At 41.8% G+C, this 16,963-nt stretch overlaps 2 protein-coding genes across 2 annotated transcripts; one reads left to right on the top strand and one right to left on the bottom strand.

Annotated features, from left to right (window-relative positions):
- The first annotated feature begins 1,576 nt into the window (after nt 1-1,576).
- LOC134177604 (uncharacterized) lies at nt 1,577-5,424 on the top strand. Its single transcript, XM_062644380.1, has 12 exons — nt 1,577-1,675; nt 1,738-1,830; nt 2,165-2,269; nt 2,492-2,685; nt 2,746-2,828; nt 3,299-3,360; nt 3,420-3,569; nt 3,816-3,867; nt 4,081-4,362; nt 4,731-4,816; nt 4,859-5,130; nt 5,172-5,424. The coding sequence occupies exons 1-12, from the start codon at nt 1,577-1,579 to the stop codon at nt 5,422-5,424; spliced, it is 1,731 nt and encodes a 576-aa protein (XP_062500364.1).
- An 8,821-nt stretch (nt 5,425-14,245) lies between these two features.
- LOC134177094 (uncharacterized) lies at nt 14,246-15,264 on the bottom strand. Its single transcript, XM_062643809.1, has one exon. The coding sequence runs from the start codon at nt 15,217-15,219 to the stop codon at nt 14,281-14,283; it is 939 nt and encodes a 312-aa protein (XP_062499793.1). The 5' UTR covers nt 15,220-15,264; the 3' UTR covers nt 14,246-14,280.
- Between the last annotated feature and the right edge of the window lie 1,699 nt (nt 15,265-16,963).

Below are 16,963 nucleotides of genomic sequence, written 5' to 3'. Positions count from 1 at the left end.
GAGACACTAAAGTGGGCGGAGCATTAGGCTCTACAAAGAAGCATTGTCTAGCAGGCGCCATTGAAGTCATTGTCCCTGAAAGAAATGAATTTAGCTAATGACGACGAAGTAACAAGGAAGATGCTTCGATAAACTTACGAGGACGTTGAGGAGACGAACTAACCGGCGCTGGGATGCCAGTGATGCCCTTCGGAAGTATACGCCGCCGCTGCTTTTCAGAAAACAGACGTGGGACGGCATCTTGTCGCCTTCCAGCCGCACTCTGTGCAAACAAGGAGCGGATGGCAGGAGAACGACTGTTACCGTCAGCAGGTTTACCAAAAACGTTTTAGTAGTTATGAAAAAATTTCTAACTAAGTACGATTGCACGCGTACAGGACCTGTGAATGCGTGTGGTGTAAGCGTACCTTTCATGGATATTGGGATTCAGAGATGCTTCAGATGGGCTGGCTGTTAGATCTACTCTCTTGGCGGCAGAGAGACGTGAAACGGATCCTTTTACTCCCCTCTTGAATCGCAATTGCAAAGTCTTCGCATACAGTTCAGCGATTTCAGCCTTTGTCGCCTCCAGTTTAATCAGCCGACTGGCGAAAGTCAAGAGCTTGCCGCGGCAAGAATGACATACGAAATGCGGAAGGCCGTCTGCTTCCGTGATAGCGTGACCGGTGGCTTGCTGAAGCTTCAAGTGCAGTTCTTGCTTGGTCCCAAACAAGCTGTGTTTATCGCGCCCTGACGTAAACTTACTGCCGCAAATTCTGCACTTGTCTGAAGATACAGACTTCCTAGGCGTAAGCAGACTGCTTGCGGTAGATGACATGATGAATCGCGTTATTAGACAACAACTGGTTCTCAAATCATTGTAAGTAGATTGTTATAGCTAATAACTGTGAGACTCGTTTAGCGTAATAACGAGTTAGGTCGTTACGCCTACTTTCGAACTCACTTACAATAGCAAAGTCCCCAGACCGCTTTTTTCTCCCCGCCCTCTCACTCGCCCTTTCCGCCCTCTCACTCGCCTTTTCCGCCCCCTCACGTGCAACAGCGGTCTGACTCCGAGGCTATGAAGAGAATTGCACGTGATCCAATCTTCACTGATCACATGATTAAATAGTTGCGCATGCGTAGAATATAGGAAACGTCACAGGGACTGTTCCCTTCGCTGTAGACTGTCAGTTGGTGTGTGCGGTGAGTAGAGCACTATAGAAAAGGTTTTGCTGTCATGTCTTCACTGTTGGGAAAGTGATGCTCTTCGTTTGATCTCGTTGACGCCATTGATTGACGCATATTCTATCCTACGCGCGTAACAGTTGCCTCTTTTTCATTTGTGAGTTGTTTTGTATGGTGTAGTGTTAATGTTTGTTTGTTGTGTAGAAATGGAGAGAGAATTGGTAGAAGTTGTGGAGAGAGGTGATATTAGGTCACTAACGCGTTTTTTGGATTTTGGATTTGATATCAATAAACGTTGTATTGAGGTGTATGTTGTGAGTTATAATGTGTGTATTGGATGTTGAAATGTCGTTTGACCTTAAATTAGAGCACTCTTCTGATAAAAGCGTGTAGGAATAATCAGAAGGAAATGGAGAGAGAATTGGTAGAAGTTGTGGAGAGAGGTGATATTAGGTCACTAACGCGTTTTTTGGATTTTGGATTTGATATCAATAAACGTTGTATTGAGGTGTATGTTGTGAGTTATAATGTGTGTATTGGATGTTGAAATGTCGTTTGACCTTAAATTAGAGCACTCTTCTGATAAAAGCGTGTAGGAATAATCAGAAGGAAATGGTCGAGTTTCTACTCACTAAATCAGCAGATGTTAATGGGACTAACTGGGTGAGTTGATTGAGTGTGTGAAAGTGTGATGTATTGTTGATAAGATGATAGATATCAACTAGATGTAACAATCTAATCCAACAATCAACGTTTTCGTTTCTTCTTGCTGGTCAAGAGGCAGCAGTGTTGACTTGTGACTGGCTGAAGCAGCCATTGCATGCAGAGATGAATAATCTTGTTGGTTTTTATTTCATTCAACTTGGACTGTTGGAGACTATTTTTGCAGTAGTTATTGTCTTATCAGGTCGTCTTCATTTTCTATTTTCTTTTCTCTTGCAGCATGTGTACAGTGTGATGGAGGAATAATGATAATAATACATTCTTGTGTATGCAGTGTGGAAGGACAGGTTTGATGTGGGCAGCAGAGAAGGGATTTGGTGATATAGTGAATATACTTTTGAAGACCAAAGATATTAATGTGATGAAGAAGAGTGATTGGGTGAGTTTGAGTATTGAGAGGTTGAGTTGATATTGTGGTGTCTGTTGTGCATGTATTAAACATATTTGTGAGTGTAATGCATTCATTTTGCTATTGTTTGCGTTTGTGTGTTGATCATTCTATTGAATGTCTCATTGTGTGTGTTGAATGGAATGTCTGTTGCTTTAATATATTTTAACATAAACACTCTCTCACTATCTTATCAGTTTCTTGTTTACTCAGGCAGGATTGACAGCCATCCATCTTGCTGCAATGAATAATCACGTGACCATTGTAGAGAGACTTTTGTCTTGTTCTGTTCCTGTTGATATCAATGATAATGATGGTTGTACACCACTGTGGTATGCTGCCCATATTGGTCTTGTGCGTTGTGTTGATGTTCTCCTAAAACATGGAGCGAGTCCCCAACATGAGAGGTGATGCATTCAATATCCTTCAGTCAATAATATTACTAACATGATGTCATTGTGGGATAGTCAGCGGGGAAGATCACCACTGGAGATTGCCAAGCAATTTGGTCACAGTGATGTGATTGAGATGATGGAAGAAGCCATAAGATGTAAGTGAAAGAAACAATTAATTTGTGTTTTTGTTTTTTCTTCTTTTGATTTATTGTGATGATTTTGGTGTGAGGTTAGATTGATATTGTTGAATGATTTGCTTTTTATCTTGTCTGTCGAGCTATTTTAGTGATGTGCTGCTTTTGATCTCCTCACTTCTTTTCCTCTCAACATTTGGGTTGAGGTGATGTGTCTGCGTGTTTTATTGTGTGTTGTGTGTCTGTGTGTCTGTCCATTTGTCAATCAAATCAGTTAATGAGATAATAATATTTTACTGTGGTCTTCTCCTCTACATATCTGTATGTTTATCTTTTTGCACACTCATGTGTAAATTATTATTTGTTTGTCTTTTGTTAATTTTTATCTGTTGGTCATGTTGGACAAATTGTTGTTGCTTGTTGTTTTAATTAAATTATATTTGTGTGTGTGTGTGTACATTATTTAAGTTAAGTTGTCTTTTCTCTTACAGTGAGATCTAATCGCTATTTTGAGGGTCATGTGTCTGTTATGAGACATCAACATGAAGAGAAAGTAATGTGACATTTTCATCTCTCGTTGTCTGTTTCCCAAGTTGTGTTTGTGTTGCATAGATTGCTGAACTGCAGAGTGAAGTGGAGCAGATGAAAGAAGAATTAAGACAATCATCCCTGGTCCATGAGAGTGAAATAAGAAGACTGAGTAACGAAATCCAACGGAAAGAGAAGGAAATACGACGTCTCGTAATGTCAGCAGCTGATAGAGTAGGACAAGCACACACATTGTTCACATGTACAGTAGCATGACATTTGCTTTTCATTCTTTTTATTTTGTACTGATTGAGTGGGATTTGGATATAAATAATACAATAATGTGTCTGTATTTGTTTGTTTGTATTGTGTTAATACATACATTCAATTTAGATACAATACTTGCACGTGAGGTCACATGACAATATGGTTTGGCATTTATTATTGTAATGGACGTTGCAACATTCTTTTTTCTTGCAGGCGGGTGAAGGTCAAGTGGCTCCTGAAACTTGGTTGTCGTTACAGTCACCGGGTAGGAAGTGTGTGTGTGTGTGTGTGTGTGTGTGTGTGTGTGTGTGTGTGCGTGCGTGCGTGCGTGTGTGTGTGTGTGTGTGTGTGTGTGTGTGTGTGTGTGTGTGTGTGTGTGTGTGTGTGTGTGTGTGTGTGTGTGTGTGTGTGTGTGTGTGTGTGTGTGTGTGTGTGTGTGTGTGTGTAATAAATTCATCTAATTCTTGTTTTTATGCAGAACGTATCATGCGTGCTGTCAGTGTTCTTGCTTGTGATCAGTGGAGTGACGTTGGTCTTGAGTTAGGCTACACGACAAGTTTTCTCAAATCACACACTAAAGGCATTGCCGACGATTGCAGCAAACTGCATTTCATACTGAGAAAAAAAGGCGAATCTGTTGGTAGCAGCAAAGTTGTTGGTATCATCTTGTCTGCTTGCCAGCAGATTTCCATGCCAATTTGTGCTGCTGCAATAAGAGATGAGGTGGTTAGACGTCATGAGAGACTGAGAACACAGAACGGTGGACAATAGAATAATTGACTTTGTCACTTTGTTGTTTGCATGGCTGATCATATGGTTTATTGTTGATGTGGGCAAGTGATGTTTTACATTTTAGAAGAAACACATCTTTCTTGTTTGTACTGCTACATGCGTTCTTGTTTTGTTTTTACATTCATGGTTATGTGTTAATAGAATAGTTTCATTCTGTATGATGCTACACACACACACACACACACACACACACACACACACACACACACACACACACACACACACACACACACACACACACACACACACACACACAACGCCAGTCATTACCAGATATCAACTTCACGTTTAGTGCAGAAGCTAATTCATTTTTCAATTCCCTTTCTACATCTCTAGACATCTCATTGTCACAATTGCGTCAGCTATGTGTTATTGTGCGTCACAGGGGACTCCACTTGCTGAGTGTTCCTGATCACGTGACTGTAACTTGCCAGATTGTTGTTGTGCGTGATGGTTATGGATAGGAAGATGAGACGAGTACGTATCGAGCAAACGGTACTATCACTCTTGTCAGAAGTCAGTCTGAAGGAATTACATTGTTGGTGGATACCGGAAGTCCTTGGGATCGAGAATTTCTCATACAAAAATTACAAGAGCACGAGCTGCAGCCTCAAGATGTGACACATGTTCTTTGCACTCACGGCCACGTTGATCACGTGGGAAACTTAAACTTATTCACCATGGCAACGCACATGGTGTCACACGACATGGTGAAAGATGGAGACAAATACACACTGCATGAGCTACGACATGATAATCTATTCCAAATATCAAAAGCATCTCAGTTATTGCCACGGCTGGTCACACGAGTCGGGACGTGAGTGTGGTGGTACGAGGGAGCGACAAAGGTGTGGTGGTCATTGCGGGCGACTTGTTTGAATGCGAAGCTGATCTGCAGGACGACAAGTTGTGCAAGAGTAAGAGCGAGTTTCATCAACTGCATGCGACTCGTCGAGACAAAGTGTTGGCTATTGCTGACTGGATTGTTCCAGGACATGGAAAAATGTTTAAAGTCAATAAACGGAGATAGACCAAAAGGTTGCTCACGTTCATCATCTACGACGACACAGAGGAGATACAGACTTTTGACATTTTTGGTACTAGAGTCTAGATGCAGTTGATATCAACTAAGTCATGGTTGATGGTAGACTTGGTCATTTGTGTGTGTACACTAGCTGTTGCTGTAAACGATTTTTGTATGTTGTACATTAAAATTAAAACAAATGTAGCAAAATTTGAGACACAATGACTACAACTATACATGTACTACAGATGTTGCTACAGTATATTATCCTTAATTAAATAAAATTTTAATATTAAATATTTGAACACAAATTTACAAAAATTGTACACAATATTTTCATTAATTTAAAATTTTAATTAATTGCATTTTGAAATTAACATAAATATTTTACCCATATTATAAATGCTAAATTTAGCGCCGGCATTGTCACACATAGTCTACTAGTCATTCACATCCGGGAGCTCAAAATGTCACAAGAGGAGATCAAAAAGTCGGAAAAATCGGACGGTATGCGCACCATCAACACACTTCATTGCATAATCGTTCTATTTAGCACGTCAGTGAAATTCGATGCTCGTAGCGGGAGGAGTGCAACTGGTGGAAGGAAAGTACTCACATGAAACACTAGACAAGCCTTTCTCGACGGTATGTTGTGCGATCAAAGTGTAGCAATTTATTATTTGTATGATAATTTGTGTATTGATATTAATATATTTAATTAATTAATTAATTATTTAAATTTATAATGATTTTGATGAGCCAGTTAATTTCAATGAGTAAATAATGATAATTTTAATAAATTATTTATTTATTATAATTAATATTTTGTATAGTATTTTAGTGATAATTTAATTATTTATATTTATATATTATTGTTGACAGTTTGTATTTGTTAATCGTTTGTGTATTTATTGCAAATTAATTTTTGTAGTCATCACATTTTCTTACTATTTTTTACTTATTGTAATAAATTAGTTACAATATTTATTTTCTATTTGTATATTAGAATTAATGTACTGTATTTGATTAATATTAATATATATTTATTAACATTAATTAGTGATTGTTGTCTCAAGTCACAATCCGTATGGTAGCTAACCACCGTGCAAAGAAAACAAGTCATTGCATGCAAAGTGTTGGTAAACTCGAAGTCGTTATATTCAATGTCTACTGTAGATTTGTTGAAGGACACACGACTAAAACCCATGATGTCCGACCGACTTGAAAACATTATATTGCACTCTGTAATGATATATGTATGTGTACTCACACATCAGACCATTCCCGCTGTGCAAACTGCCGTGCCCACATCAGCACACCATTGCATACATATCCACACGACACTAACATCTTTTCCATTCTACGTGACAAATCGTAAAACGAGTAGCATATTTCTTCGAATAGTAACCTGTGTTGCATTAGTAGATAAAATAACACAAAATAGCATTGCAGTTGAAATTAGTGAATGTGATACAGTGCACTGACTTAATGTGGTTGTACCGTCAATGTGCCACAGTCCAGTACAGTTTAGGATGAGGTACATGGTAGGCTCTTCTAAGTAATGCCAAACGTAGAATCACTCCAGTCAAATCGTCTTTTCTTAGCAATTAAATTGTCTTAGAAATTAATTCTCTCAGTCGATCTCTCTGCGCAACAACACTTACTTGTGCTTGTACTATATGGCTATCCATCATTTTTTGACAAGAATTTGGGAATTTTATTAATTAGTGATTGTTTATTTATTTAATATATTTTATATAATAATTTATGATATTTAATTTAATTGTTTTATTTTGTTGTGTGTAGTTGCCATGTGGTATGCCTCTTGTCATTGGATGTGACAGAAAGTCACCACTAGGAGGTTCCTTGCTTCAACCTGAAGAGCTTTCCATCTACGACACAAAGAGATCGCACAAGTACACACACACACACACACACACACACACACACACACACACACACACACACACACACACACACACACACACACACACACACACACACACAGAGTGAAGTACATCATAGTGACTTCTGATAGTGACTTCTGCTACAGTAGTGTTAGATTGCAGTGTTAGATTGCGGTGTTAGATTGCAGAATAGTGATTGCAGTATCTAACCTGGGCCCTAAGGGTCCTTGTAAACAAAAAAAATGTATGTATGTATAAATTCGATAGCCGGCTAGACCGGATCACGCAAGATTCTAACATTTGGGGTACGGGCGTAACTCGGCATGGGTAAGAACATGGGCAGGGTGGCGTCGTCTTACAGCTTTTTCGTTGGGTCTCCTTCTGAGGGTGCAACGTAGAACGGCGTCATGTAGTGCTGTTCGTCGTTTAGAAAGAAGACTATATGCCCCTGATAGACTCAATTTGAAGGAAGTTTCGTTACGTGAACTTAATCTCATGGTGTAGTTTTGTTTTCTCATAACTAAGAGTGCAATGCATTGTCACTTTCAATATCCATTGTTTGTTCACATGTCGTTGTTACGTCACAATGCTATAACTATCCAGCAGTCCTATCAGAATGCGTTATCTGAGCAAGCTGTAGTTGATTTGTTTATCTTAAACAGCAAAAAGATAAGGGTTCCAAAAAGAAATATTGTTTAGTGCGTAGATAGGTTGGAAACGTGCTGAGTATATTCTAAAATATCCCAGGAAGACTCGCCTCTACTCGCACGCATTGGATAACATCGAACTACGTCCAGAGTAAAGACGTAGAGGTCCACTTAGTAATGATCAGTGCGTATCTAGATTGGAAATGTGCTGAGTATATTTTAAATATCCCAGGAGGGCCTTTCTCCAATCGCAAGCGAATTACTCTGCAACGGCTCAGCGGACCTCCACCAAATTAAGCTGACCTCGGACGGTATGCACGAAGCGTGTCTTTGATTATCGGTGACGAAAAAACAACAAGATATTTTTGTAGGATATCTGGGTATTTAAAAATACGCCTACCTTTGGTTTTTTCGAGTACGCTCGCCGAATACCTGCCACATTCGATACGGCAGCAACGTGTTCGAAGTGATAACATCCAATGGGACTGTTGAAATGGCTCCGAGAAGACTCACCGAAGAGACGTGTGACTGCGTTTGCGCTGAATCCAACCTACACATTTCCTGCACCGAGCGCTACACTGGGAGTGTGAACACATCACAAACAGAGAGCAAATAGTGCACTATATTATGCCTGCCTGCATGTCAAGCTACTGCATGTATCCTAGGGCTGAGTAAAACGGAAAAGTCGCTGCAAATTTCTCGGAATGGGACACATGGTTAAGTTTTCATTTGTCTTCAACGAAATATTAACTAATTAGCACATTCCAGTTTATTCGAACACACGCCCACACCAATCATTTGAACTGAATCCACACAGGGAGTGTGTCAATTTCTACCAAAAACATTGGCCATGACTTGTCTACAAACGCTCAACTGAAGAGTTCTGTAGTGTTATGACTGAAGACTTAGTTTAAAAAGCCGGTTTTAAAGATTCAGTGAAGTAGAATAGGCACGTAATGGTCGATCTCTGGAAGAGGTTATATTTACTTGCAAGATGTTAAAGCTTTAGGGTAAACAATGTTCTGTGTCTTTTCCTCTGGTGCAAGTACGAACAGATTGCTTGAGGAGCCGACCCTTGAGCACCCCACGTATAGCTGGGCCTGCCCTTGAGCCTTGTTAATCGTCATTGAAAGCTGAGACGCTCAGGCAACTGAAGTCGCTTGAACTGAAAAGGAAGATCTGAAGGCCTGATTGGTATTTTTGGTATGAAGAGGTTGTGTCGTGTAGTATTGCCTGTGATGATGGTTGCTTCGATTACATGGGGTAGGAGCTGCCTAACCACCAATCGTGTTCCATTGCAAAGCGTTGGAGGGTCAAGGTTTCGTAAAAGAATGATACATACACTAACCTTTAGCTTAAGCCTGTGCTGAGTTACACCAGGTAGTTCCAGCGAGTTAAGAAATTCTACAGGGTACTGGACTGCTTCGGAGGTATCAAAAACAGTATCGATAGATTTGTAGACTTGAACGGGTCGAGGAATCTGGTAGAGGAGGGTCGATTTGATCTGTCACACAGCATCATTTTTGGGGCATGTATCGCTCTTTTGCATAGCCATTTCTGGTCCCTAAAGTGTTGTTGTAGGTTGTAAAAGACTTTGTTTATCAGCTCTTCTTCTGTATCGACCACTGAGCCAATGTCTTTCATGGTGATCTGACCCACAGGATTAGGCATCATCTTGCAATTGCCTAGCAGGAGAAGATGCTCAGAAAATATTTCTGACCGGCGATTCCCATGCAAATGATCCCTCATGTTAGTATTGAGGCTGAGCTTGGTAAAATGACGCCATAGATAGGAGGATTTGACACATGCTTGCATCTCTAGCTCGTGTTCCTCGAGAAACGACAGGGAGAGCCTGGCTAAAGTCTCCAGCCATAGTGAAAGTTACACCTCTAATGAGGCACTTGTTTCCACGAATATCTTGGAGAGTCTTGTCTAACGCTTCGAAAGCTGCTTTGTTAGACATGGTGCACTCATCCCAGACAATGACACTAAACTAGCTCAGATCTTCAACAAGGGTTGTGCCGTTGGAGATGTTGCAGGTTGGAGCTTTAGCAAAGAACAGATTGAGTAGTTTGAAGACTGTGTGTGCAGTCCTTCCACCAGAGAGAAGAGTAGCAGCAATTCCAGAGAAGATGACTGCAAGCGTGATGCGCTTGTTCTGTCGGACAGCTTCTAGAAGGAGGTTGATGACAAACGTTGTTGCCGTTTCTCCTGGAAAGTCGAGGAAGAAGAGACATCCACGGTTTGTCTCTACACTGTCAATAATTCTGCTGTATGCTGCTTTCTGGTCATCCACCAGATTAGGCTCATTTTCAGCGACGAATTCAGCAACTTCCTCTGACGGCGTAGTTGGTTTCTCTAACAATCTCAATTAGAGTGGTCGCTTATATTCTGTCTGGTTTAGGAAGACCGTATTCATCAAGAGCCTTGCCAACCAGTGAGATCACAGCATCCTCGATAAAGATGAGAGCCTGGTTGAAGACGGCGTTGTCAAAGTCGAAGGACATGTTTCCGTTCTGCTGGCTATCACGATAGAGAATGTCTTCAGAAAGGCTTTCACGATGATTCATCCACAGTGTTGGAGGGGAAGAAAGGTTACAGTTGTGAAGCATAATCGCAAATACTTTTGGAGCTGGCATGGGACCTGAGAACCTGACGCCTCTTTGAGAGTCGTGTCCCAGTGATCATTATCTTCAAGCAACCATCTCCTCTTGCAAGCTTCTTTTTAAGTAGGACAAATATTGCCAGCAACAGTGAGAAGATCTTGAAATGACTGCGGACCCTTAATCTCGAAGAGAAGCATGCGCAAGAAAAAGCACTCAAACTGTTTGGATGGATGCTGTATACCCTTTCTAGAACGTTAGAAGACTTGATGCCTGGATGACCCTTGACCTCTTTGCCTGCTTTTCGCCTTTGCTACCTCCGGCCACTGGAATTCCAGGTATAGTAGCGTGGTACCTGCCAGAAGAGATTGAGAGCAAATTCATCTTCATGAGAGCTTGAAACAGGCTGTGAGTGTTGTGTCTTTAGGTGGCTCTTGTGCCATCTGTTCAGCATTCCGTGCTGTGAAGTAAACTTTCTGTCCGTTCTCCAGATGAATTCCAAGGTGTTCAATGGCTGGCTGGCGTTCATGTATGAGGTAGCCAAGGATTCTCCACACTGCTTCGTTGCTGCTGATGTAGCGTCCGGTCTGGTACTGCCTGACCTCATCTCTGTCTGTTTCCTTAATTAAGATTGAAGACTGCCATGTCCGACCACTTGTTGATGTATTTGCAAACATATTTGATTGACTTGACAGAGTTGCAAAATTCGACGTTGATGTGGGCGTTAAAGGCGGGAGAAAGCAAGAGACAGCAAGTAACAATCCACTTGTTGTCAATCTCGACTTCTTGGTATTGGCCACAATATCGGAAGTTGATCTTGGCTGTCGACTCTCCATTGTCTGGTTTGCGGCGTTTTTAGAGCGGGTAGCCATCGCGACCAGTGTGAGTCTTCTTCAAGGCTTGCTTAGTGTAGCTCTTTGTGCATTTCCCATTCTTCATGCCTGGAGAGTTAGAATTGAAGCAACGGCAAGGTCCATAAACCATGTGACTGTTGATGATATCGTGTAGCTCGGGGCCTTCTTGTTGACTGGGCAGTTCGGCGCTGATAAAAGAGTCAATTTGGGCAGAACAGAGTTTCTAATGCAGTCAGAGAAGAATGTGGGCGTGGGGAAGGCCACGCCTTTGCCACTCAATCGAGTACATGTCACATCGGGTGAGACCAAAGATGTTGTATTTGGTGAAGAGATCAATTAGCTTGACAACTTTCTGTCTGAAGACTCTGACAACAATGTCGTGACGGTTGGAGGAAGCTTGTCCTGGCAGTAGCTCAGCAGTGATTTCAGTCCACTTTGGATTACACGTGAAAGTGATAAAAAGGTCAGGACGGCTATAGTGTTTTACATATGTCAGAGCATCTTGCGCCTTTTCTTGCATGTACCTTGGACCACCTGTAAAAGTCGAGAGAAGAAAATAACCATCTTTCCAAGCTCATGGCCATGGGCAGCATCGTTATTGATAGAATCAAGAAGGTGAGCATAATCGTCTACCCTAAGCTCATTCCGATGGCTGACAATGTAAGCAAGTCGCTCACTCTCGATCTTCGCATACATGTCTACCAAATACTGATGAAAAAGGTCTCGCTCACGAAAGAGGTGGTCTGAAGACTCTTGCCGTAACATTAGATGGTATGCATAAAACTCCATAGCTGACACCTTTTTGTCTATTGGACCGCCACCTAAATCTTGCTTGTAGATTTGCCAATAGTAGCCGTCTTCACCTCTGGTGTAGATGAGTGGATATTGAAGACCGTCGTACGCCCTATTAGATGAACTGATCCTCTCCAGTTTATTGCTTCTGTGTCTGATTACGATGTCACGCTGTTCTTCTCGTACCCAGAAATGACAGCTGCCACCTAAGAAACAACAGGAGCATTGAAGCAACAGCGATTTTCCCCTGAAGGTAGCCTGTCAGGATTGATGACAATGTCAAACTCTCTTCCTTCATGGTTTTCAAATGTGTACTTGAAACAGCGGACCAAATAGTTGTTTGTGAAGCATGTCTTGAAGGGACCGGATAATGGGGAGCCTGGTTCCAGGAATAACCTGACCTCGTCGTTTAGCCTGGTCTTTTGAGTCTCCAATAAAGTAGATCTGGAGAAAGTGGCTTCTTCACCGGCCATTAGAAGAAGACTGCCGATAGTGTGATAAACTTACCATTGAACCTTAAAAGTTGGCATGTAGCCATGCTCAGTGACTTCTTTGTCAGCTCCAAAACTCGTCATCTGAAAACAGCTGTTGTACTTGCGCATGTTATCGAGAAAATAATGGCTCTCTGCTGTTTCTCTCTTTAGCAGAGTTTGGTGAGGCTCACGACGAGAATTAAGTGTTGGCAAAGAGACTTTGCCATTCGATCAGACATGCCTTTCGTTTCCTTCTGCCATTTCAATGCTCCACACTTTCCGCAGCTCTGATACATCGATCCAATTTGCGCCGCAATTGAATAATCAATAGATGAGTTGTAATTAATTGCAGCACTGGAAATCTTTAATACTTCAAAAACATGTCACGTGCTTGAGTGTAATGACATGCTGATCCAATTGACGTACGTAGATGACGTTCTCGTATCTCAGTCTTGTTTTCTTCGTCTGTCTCAGCCGCTCTCTTTGCAGCTGTTTGTGTGCGAACACTCTCCATCCGTACCTCATTCTGTTCTAGTTTTTCAGATGCTTTCCTCTTTGCTGCTTGTTCACAAAGGTCTGGTCGGCGTTTGTGACGGTGTTCTAGAGTTTCATATGTTATCTTCTTTGCTGCTCGTGCACAGAGGTCTTGTAAGCGTTTCTAACGCTTCTCTGGTGTTTCAATTACTCTCCTTGAAGCTGCTCGTGCACGGAGGTCTTGTCGGCGTTTCTGACGCTGTTCTTCTGTCTCTTCCAAGAGAGTGAAAGATTGCCTTCTTGAGCTGGCAGAGCGGCGTGACATGTTGAAATTTCTTGGTGCGTGTTGTGTTGAATGGATGACCTTGAAAGGTGCAAATGCGTAGAAAGGTATGCCTTAAATTAAATTCTAACTTTTGCTTACTTTAGATGTGTAGGTAGAAAACCGCAGCAATCTCGTTTGATGTTAACCTTTTAGATGTAACACCACTCAATATTTTTTCGAAACCAAGGTCTTTGCTCTGGGCGTAGTTTGATGTTCAAGATAAGAAAATCAACTACAGCTTGCTCAGATAACCCAGTCTGATAGGACTGCTAAAAATCATTATGACGTAACAAAGGCATGTGGACAACAATGAATGACCTTATGAGCCAAAAAAACTACGTTATGAGATAAAATCCGCAGAGCGCAACGTTCTTCAACTTGAGTCTATCAGGAGCATTCAGTCTCTTTTAAGCAGTGTGACGTAACAAACGCATGTGGACAACAATGAATGACTTAGGAGAAAACAAAACTGTATATACGCTATGAGATAAAGTCCAATTAATGCATCTTTCTTCAAATTAAGTCTGTCAGGGGCGGTCAGTCTCCTTCCTGAATAAAAACCAATAAAGGTAGTTCTACAAAACTATGTCGCACACTATGTCGTTCTACGTTGCACCCCCAAAAGGGGACCCGACCGAAAGTACAGGTTGATGCCACCCTGCCCATGTTCTTAACCATGCCGAATTACGCTTGTACCCCAAATTTTAGGCTCGTGCGTGATCCTTTCTAGGCGGCTATTGAACTTATACATGATGATGGTATGTCCACTGATTTCAGTGATGACTCTTTAATGTTTCTTGTGTCGCATGTGAGACATGAGTCCTGCTTTTGAGCGACACACTAAGTCACATGTCAGACAACGAAAAGAAGGACTGACATGTGATGATTGTATTTGTTGCAGATGTTGTTGCTGTTGAACTTGTTGAAGGTGGAGTCGCTGCTGGTCTTTGCGACACTGTCTCTTAGCTCTAGCAGCTTTCAGACGACTTTCCTCAAAACTTTGAATGCATTTATGACAACGGTTCCTCCACAGTGCCCTATCTTTTGCAAGGGTCTCAAAACTGGAAGGGTTGATGGAGCATTTCTTCAAGTTAGCCTTTAGAGAGTCTTTAAATCTCAGCTTTGGACCTCCCTGGTGTCGCGCCCCTTCTCCCAATTGCCCATAAAAAAGTTGTTTGGGAGTTCTTGTATCGGACATTCGGACAACGTGACCAGCCCAACGAAATTGACATTTAAGGAGGTAGTACTCCAGACCACACATATTGCTTACAGAAAGTACCTCTGTGTCTGGAACCATATCCTCCCACTTAATACCGCAGATCCGACGAAGACATCTCATGTGAAAGCTGCTAAGCACAGCAAAATTTCGACGGAGCAGTGTCCATGACTCACAGCCATATAATAAAGTTGGTAAGATGGCTGCTTTGTATACAGATATTTTGGTCGTCAGCTTAATATCATGTCTATTCCACAGCTTCCTGGAAAGCTTGCCAAAAGCTGAGCTAGCTTTTGAAATTCTGCAGGACACTTCCGTGGCAAGTGTGGTGTCAACTGACAAAGAGCTACCGAGATAGATGAAATTTTGGACATACGTAAGGGGGTGATCACCTACCATGATTGGTGGAGGAACTGGACTGCCTCCAGGCTTAGGTTGGAAAAGCGCATGGGTCTTTTTCAAACTGATTGAAAGACCAAAACGCTCTGCAGATCTATTGAAGCACTTCATGATACATTGGATGTCATCAAACGTATGAGCACAGACTGCACAGTCATCGGCAAACAATAGGTCTCGAACTATCACGTCAGAAACCATTGTTTTGGCTTTCAGTCGTCGAAGATTGAAAATACCACCACTCGATCTAAACTGGACTTGGATGCCAGGTCGGAGATCTTTCAATGCATCATTCAACATACACGAGAACAATATGCTGAACAGTGTTGGGGCAAGGACACATCCCTGCTTGGCACCATTGCTGACTGGGAAACTGGACGAGATAGAACCATTGTCTATGACTCTAGCTTCCATGCCATCATGAAAAGCCGCAATGAGATTTACAATTTTAGTTGGACAACCCAGTTTGGCTAGGATCTTCCACAAGCCCGTACGATCGACTGAGTCGAATGCCTTGACTAAATCAATGAAAACGATAAATAGATCCATGTGTTGTTCCCTACATTTTTCTTGGATTTGACGTGCAGAGAAGACCATATCAATAGTCCCGCGACCTGAACGGAAACCACATTGAGACTCGGGTAGAATCTTCTCCGTTAAGTGAGCAACGAGACGATCTAGAAGAAGTCTTGCCATAATTTTACCGGCCACAGATAACAACGATATCCCTCGATGGTTGTTGCAGTCAGATTTATCACCTTTCTTCTTGTACAAATGCACAATGTGAGCATCCTTAAATGCTTTAGGGACTCTCTCCTGTTCCCAACATTCTCTGACGAGATCACCTAGTTTGGTTAACAGCAAGGGGCCACCATGTTTAAAGACTTCAACAGGCAAGCCATCTGCACCTGGAGACTTGCCATTTGACATATTGGCAATTACATTGCCAATTTCAAGTATAGAAGGAGGGTCAGACATTTGTGAGATAAGGGGCATCTGTGGGATTGCTTCAATGGCTTCCTCACAGATACGAGAAGGCCGATTGAGAACAGATGAAAAATGCTCTACCCAACGATCCAGGATGTCTTCTTTACCATGCAACATTGAGGATTCATCAGCAGTGCGAAGTGGTGTACTTCCACTGAATTCTGGACCAAAGATTTGTCTCAGGCCAGTATACAATGTCCTCATGTCATGTCGGTCACTGGCTAGCTGGAGCTCTTTTGCTTTCTCATCCCACCATGCATCTCTCATAGCACCAAGTCGTGATCGAACTAATCTCTTGCTGGATCTATAAGCATTGGCTTTTCTATAATCGTTCCTGTCAGCCAACCACGCCCGATGCTTATGATGTAAACTGTCAAGGAGATTACAAATATCAATGTCATTGTCGTCAAACCAGTCTTGATGTTTCTTTCCTTGGATGCCAAGAACCTGTTTTGATGCATCATAAACAGAATCACGTAAGCATGACCACTGTGAATCAATATCACACGCAGATGTACAAGCAGGCACACTCCCTAAAGTTTCAGAAATTTTCTCACAGAGATTCTCTCTGGCGCCAAGTGTTCGTAGACTATCCACATTCAACTTCTGTTGTTTACTCTTGGATTGATGGCGTGCAGGAGCCTTGATAGTATACAAGAGATTGATCCGCACCATTCTATGATCAGATAGATCAGTAGCAGATGCACCACGCATTACTCTTGTGTGTTTGACATATTTTACGTCTGCCCGACGAACAATAGCAAAGTCAATCATATGCCAACGAGACGACCGCGGGTGCATCCATGTTGTCTTGTATTTATCTTGTTGTTGAAACAATGTGTTTGTTATTGTTAAATCATGAGATGCACAA

The sequence above is a fragment of the Corticium candelabrum genome, chromosome 3 (genome assembly GCF_963422355.1).
Source record: "Corticium candelabrum chromosome 3, ooCorCand1.1, whole genome shotgun sequence".
In the NCBI taxonomy this organism is placed as follows: Eukaryota; Metazoa; Porifera; class Homoscleromorpha; order Homosclerophorida; family Plakinidae; genus Corticium; species Corticium candelabrum.
Note: the sequence above shows the minus strand (reverse complement) of the source record. Positions and strands in the feature narration are given on the sequence as shown.

What these genes read in the sequence shown, in the direction of transcription:
- LOC134177604 (XM_062644380.1), top strand. Translation starts at nt 1,577, where the DNA reads ATGGAGAGAGAATTGGTAGAAGTTGTGGAGAGAGGTGATATTAGGTCA. An exon ending in GTTGTCGTTACAGTCACCGG is followed by an intron (nt 3,868 to 4,080) that starts GTAGGAAGTGTG and finishes GTTTTTATGCAG; the next exon opens with AACGTATCATGCGTGCTGTC. An exon ending in GATGGAGACAAATACACACT is followed by an intron (nt 5,131 to 5,171) that starts GCATGAGCTACG and finishes AAATATCAAAAG; the next exon opens with CATCTCAGTTATTGCCACGG.
- LOC134177094 (XM_062643809.1), bottom strand. Translation starts at nt 15,219, where the DNA reads ATGAAGTGCTTCAATAGATCTGCAGAGCGTTTTGGTCTTTCAATCAGT.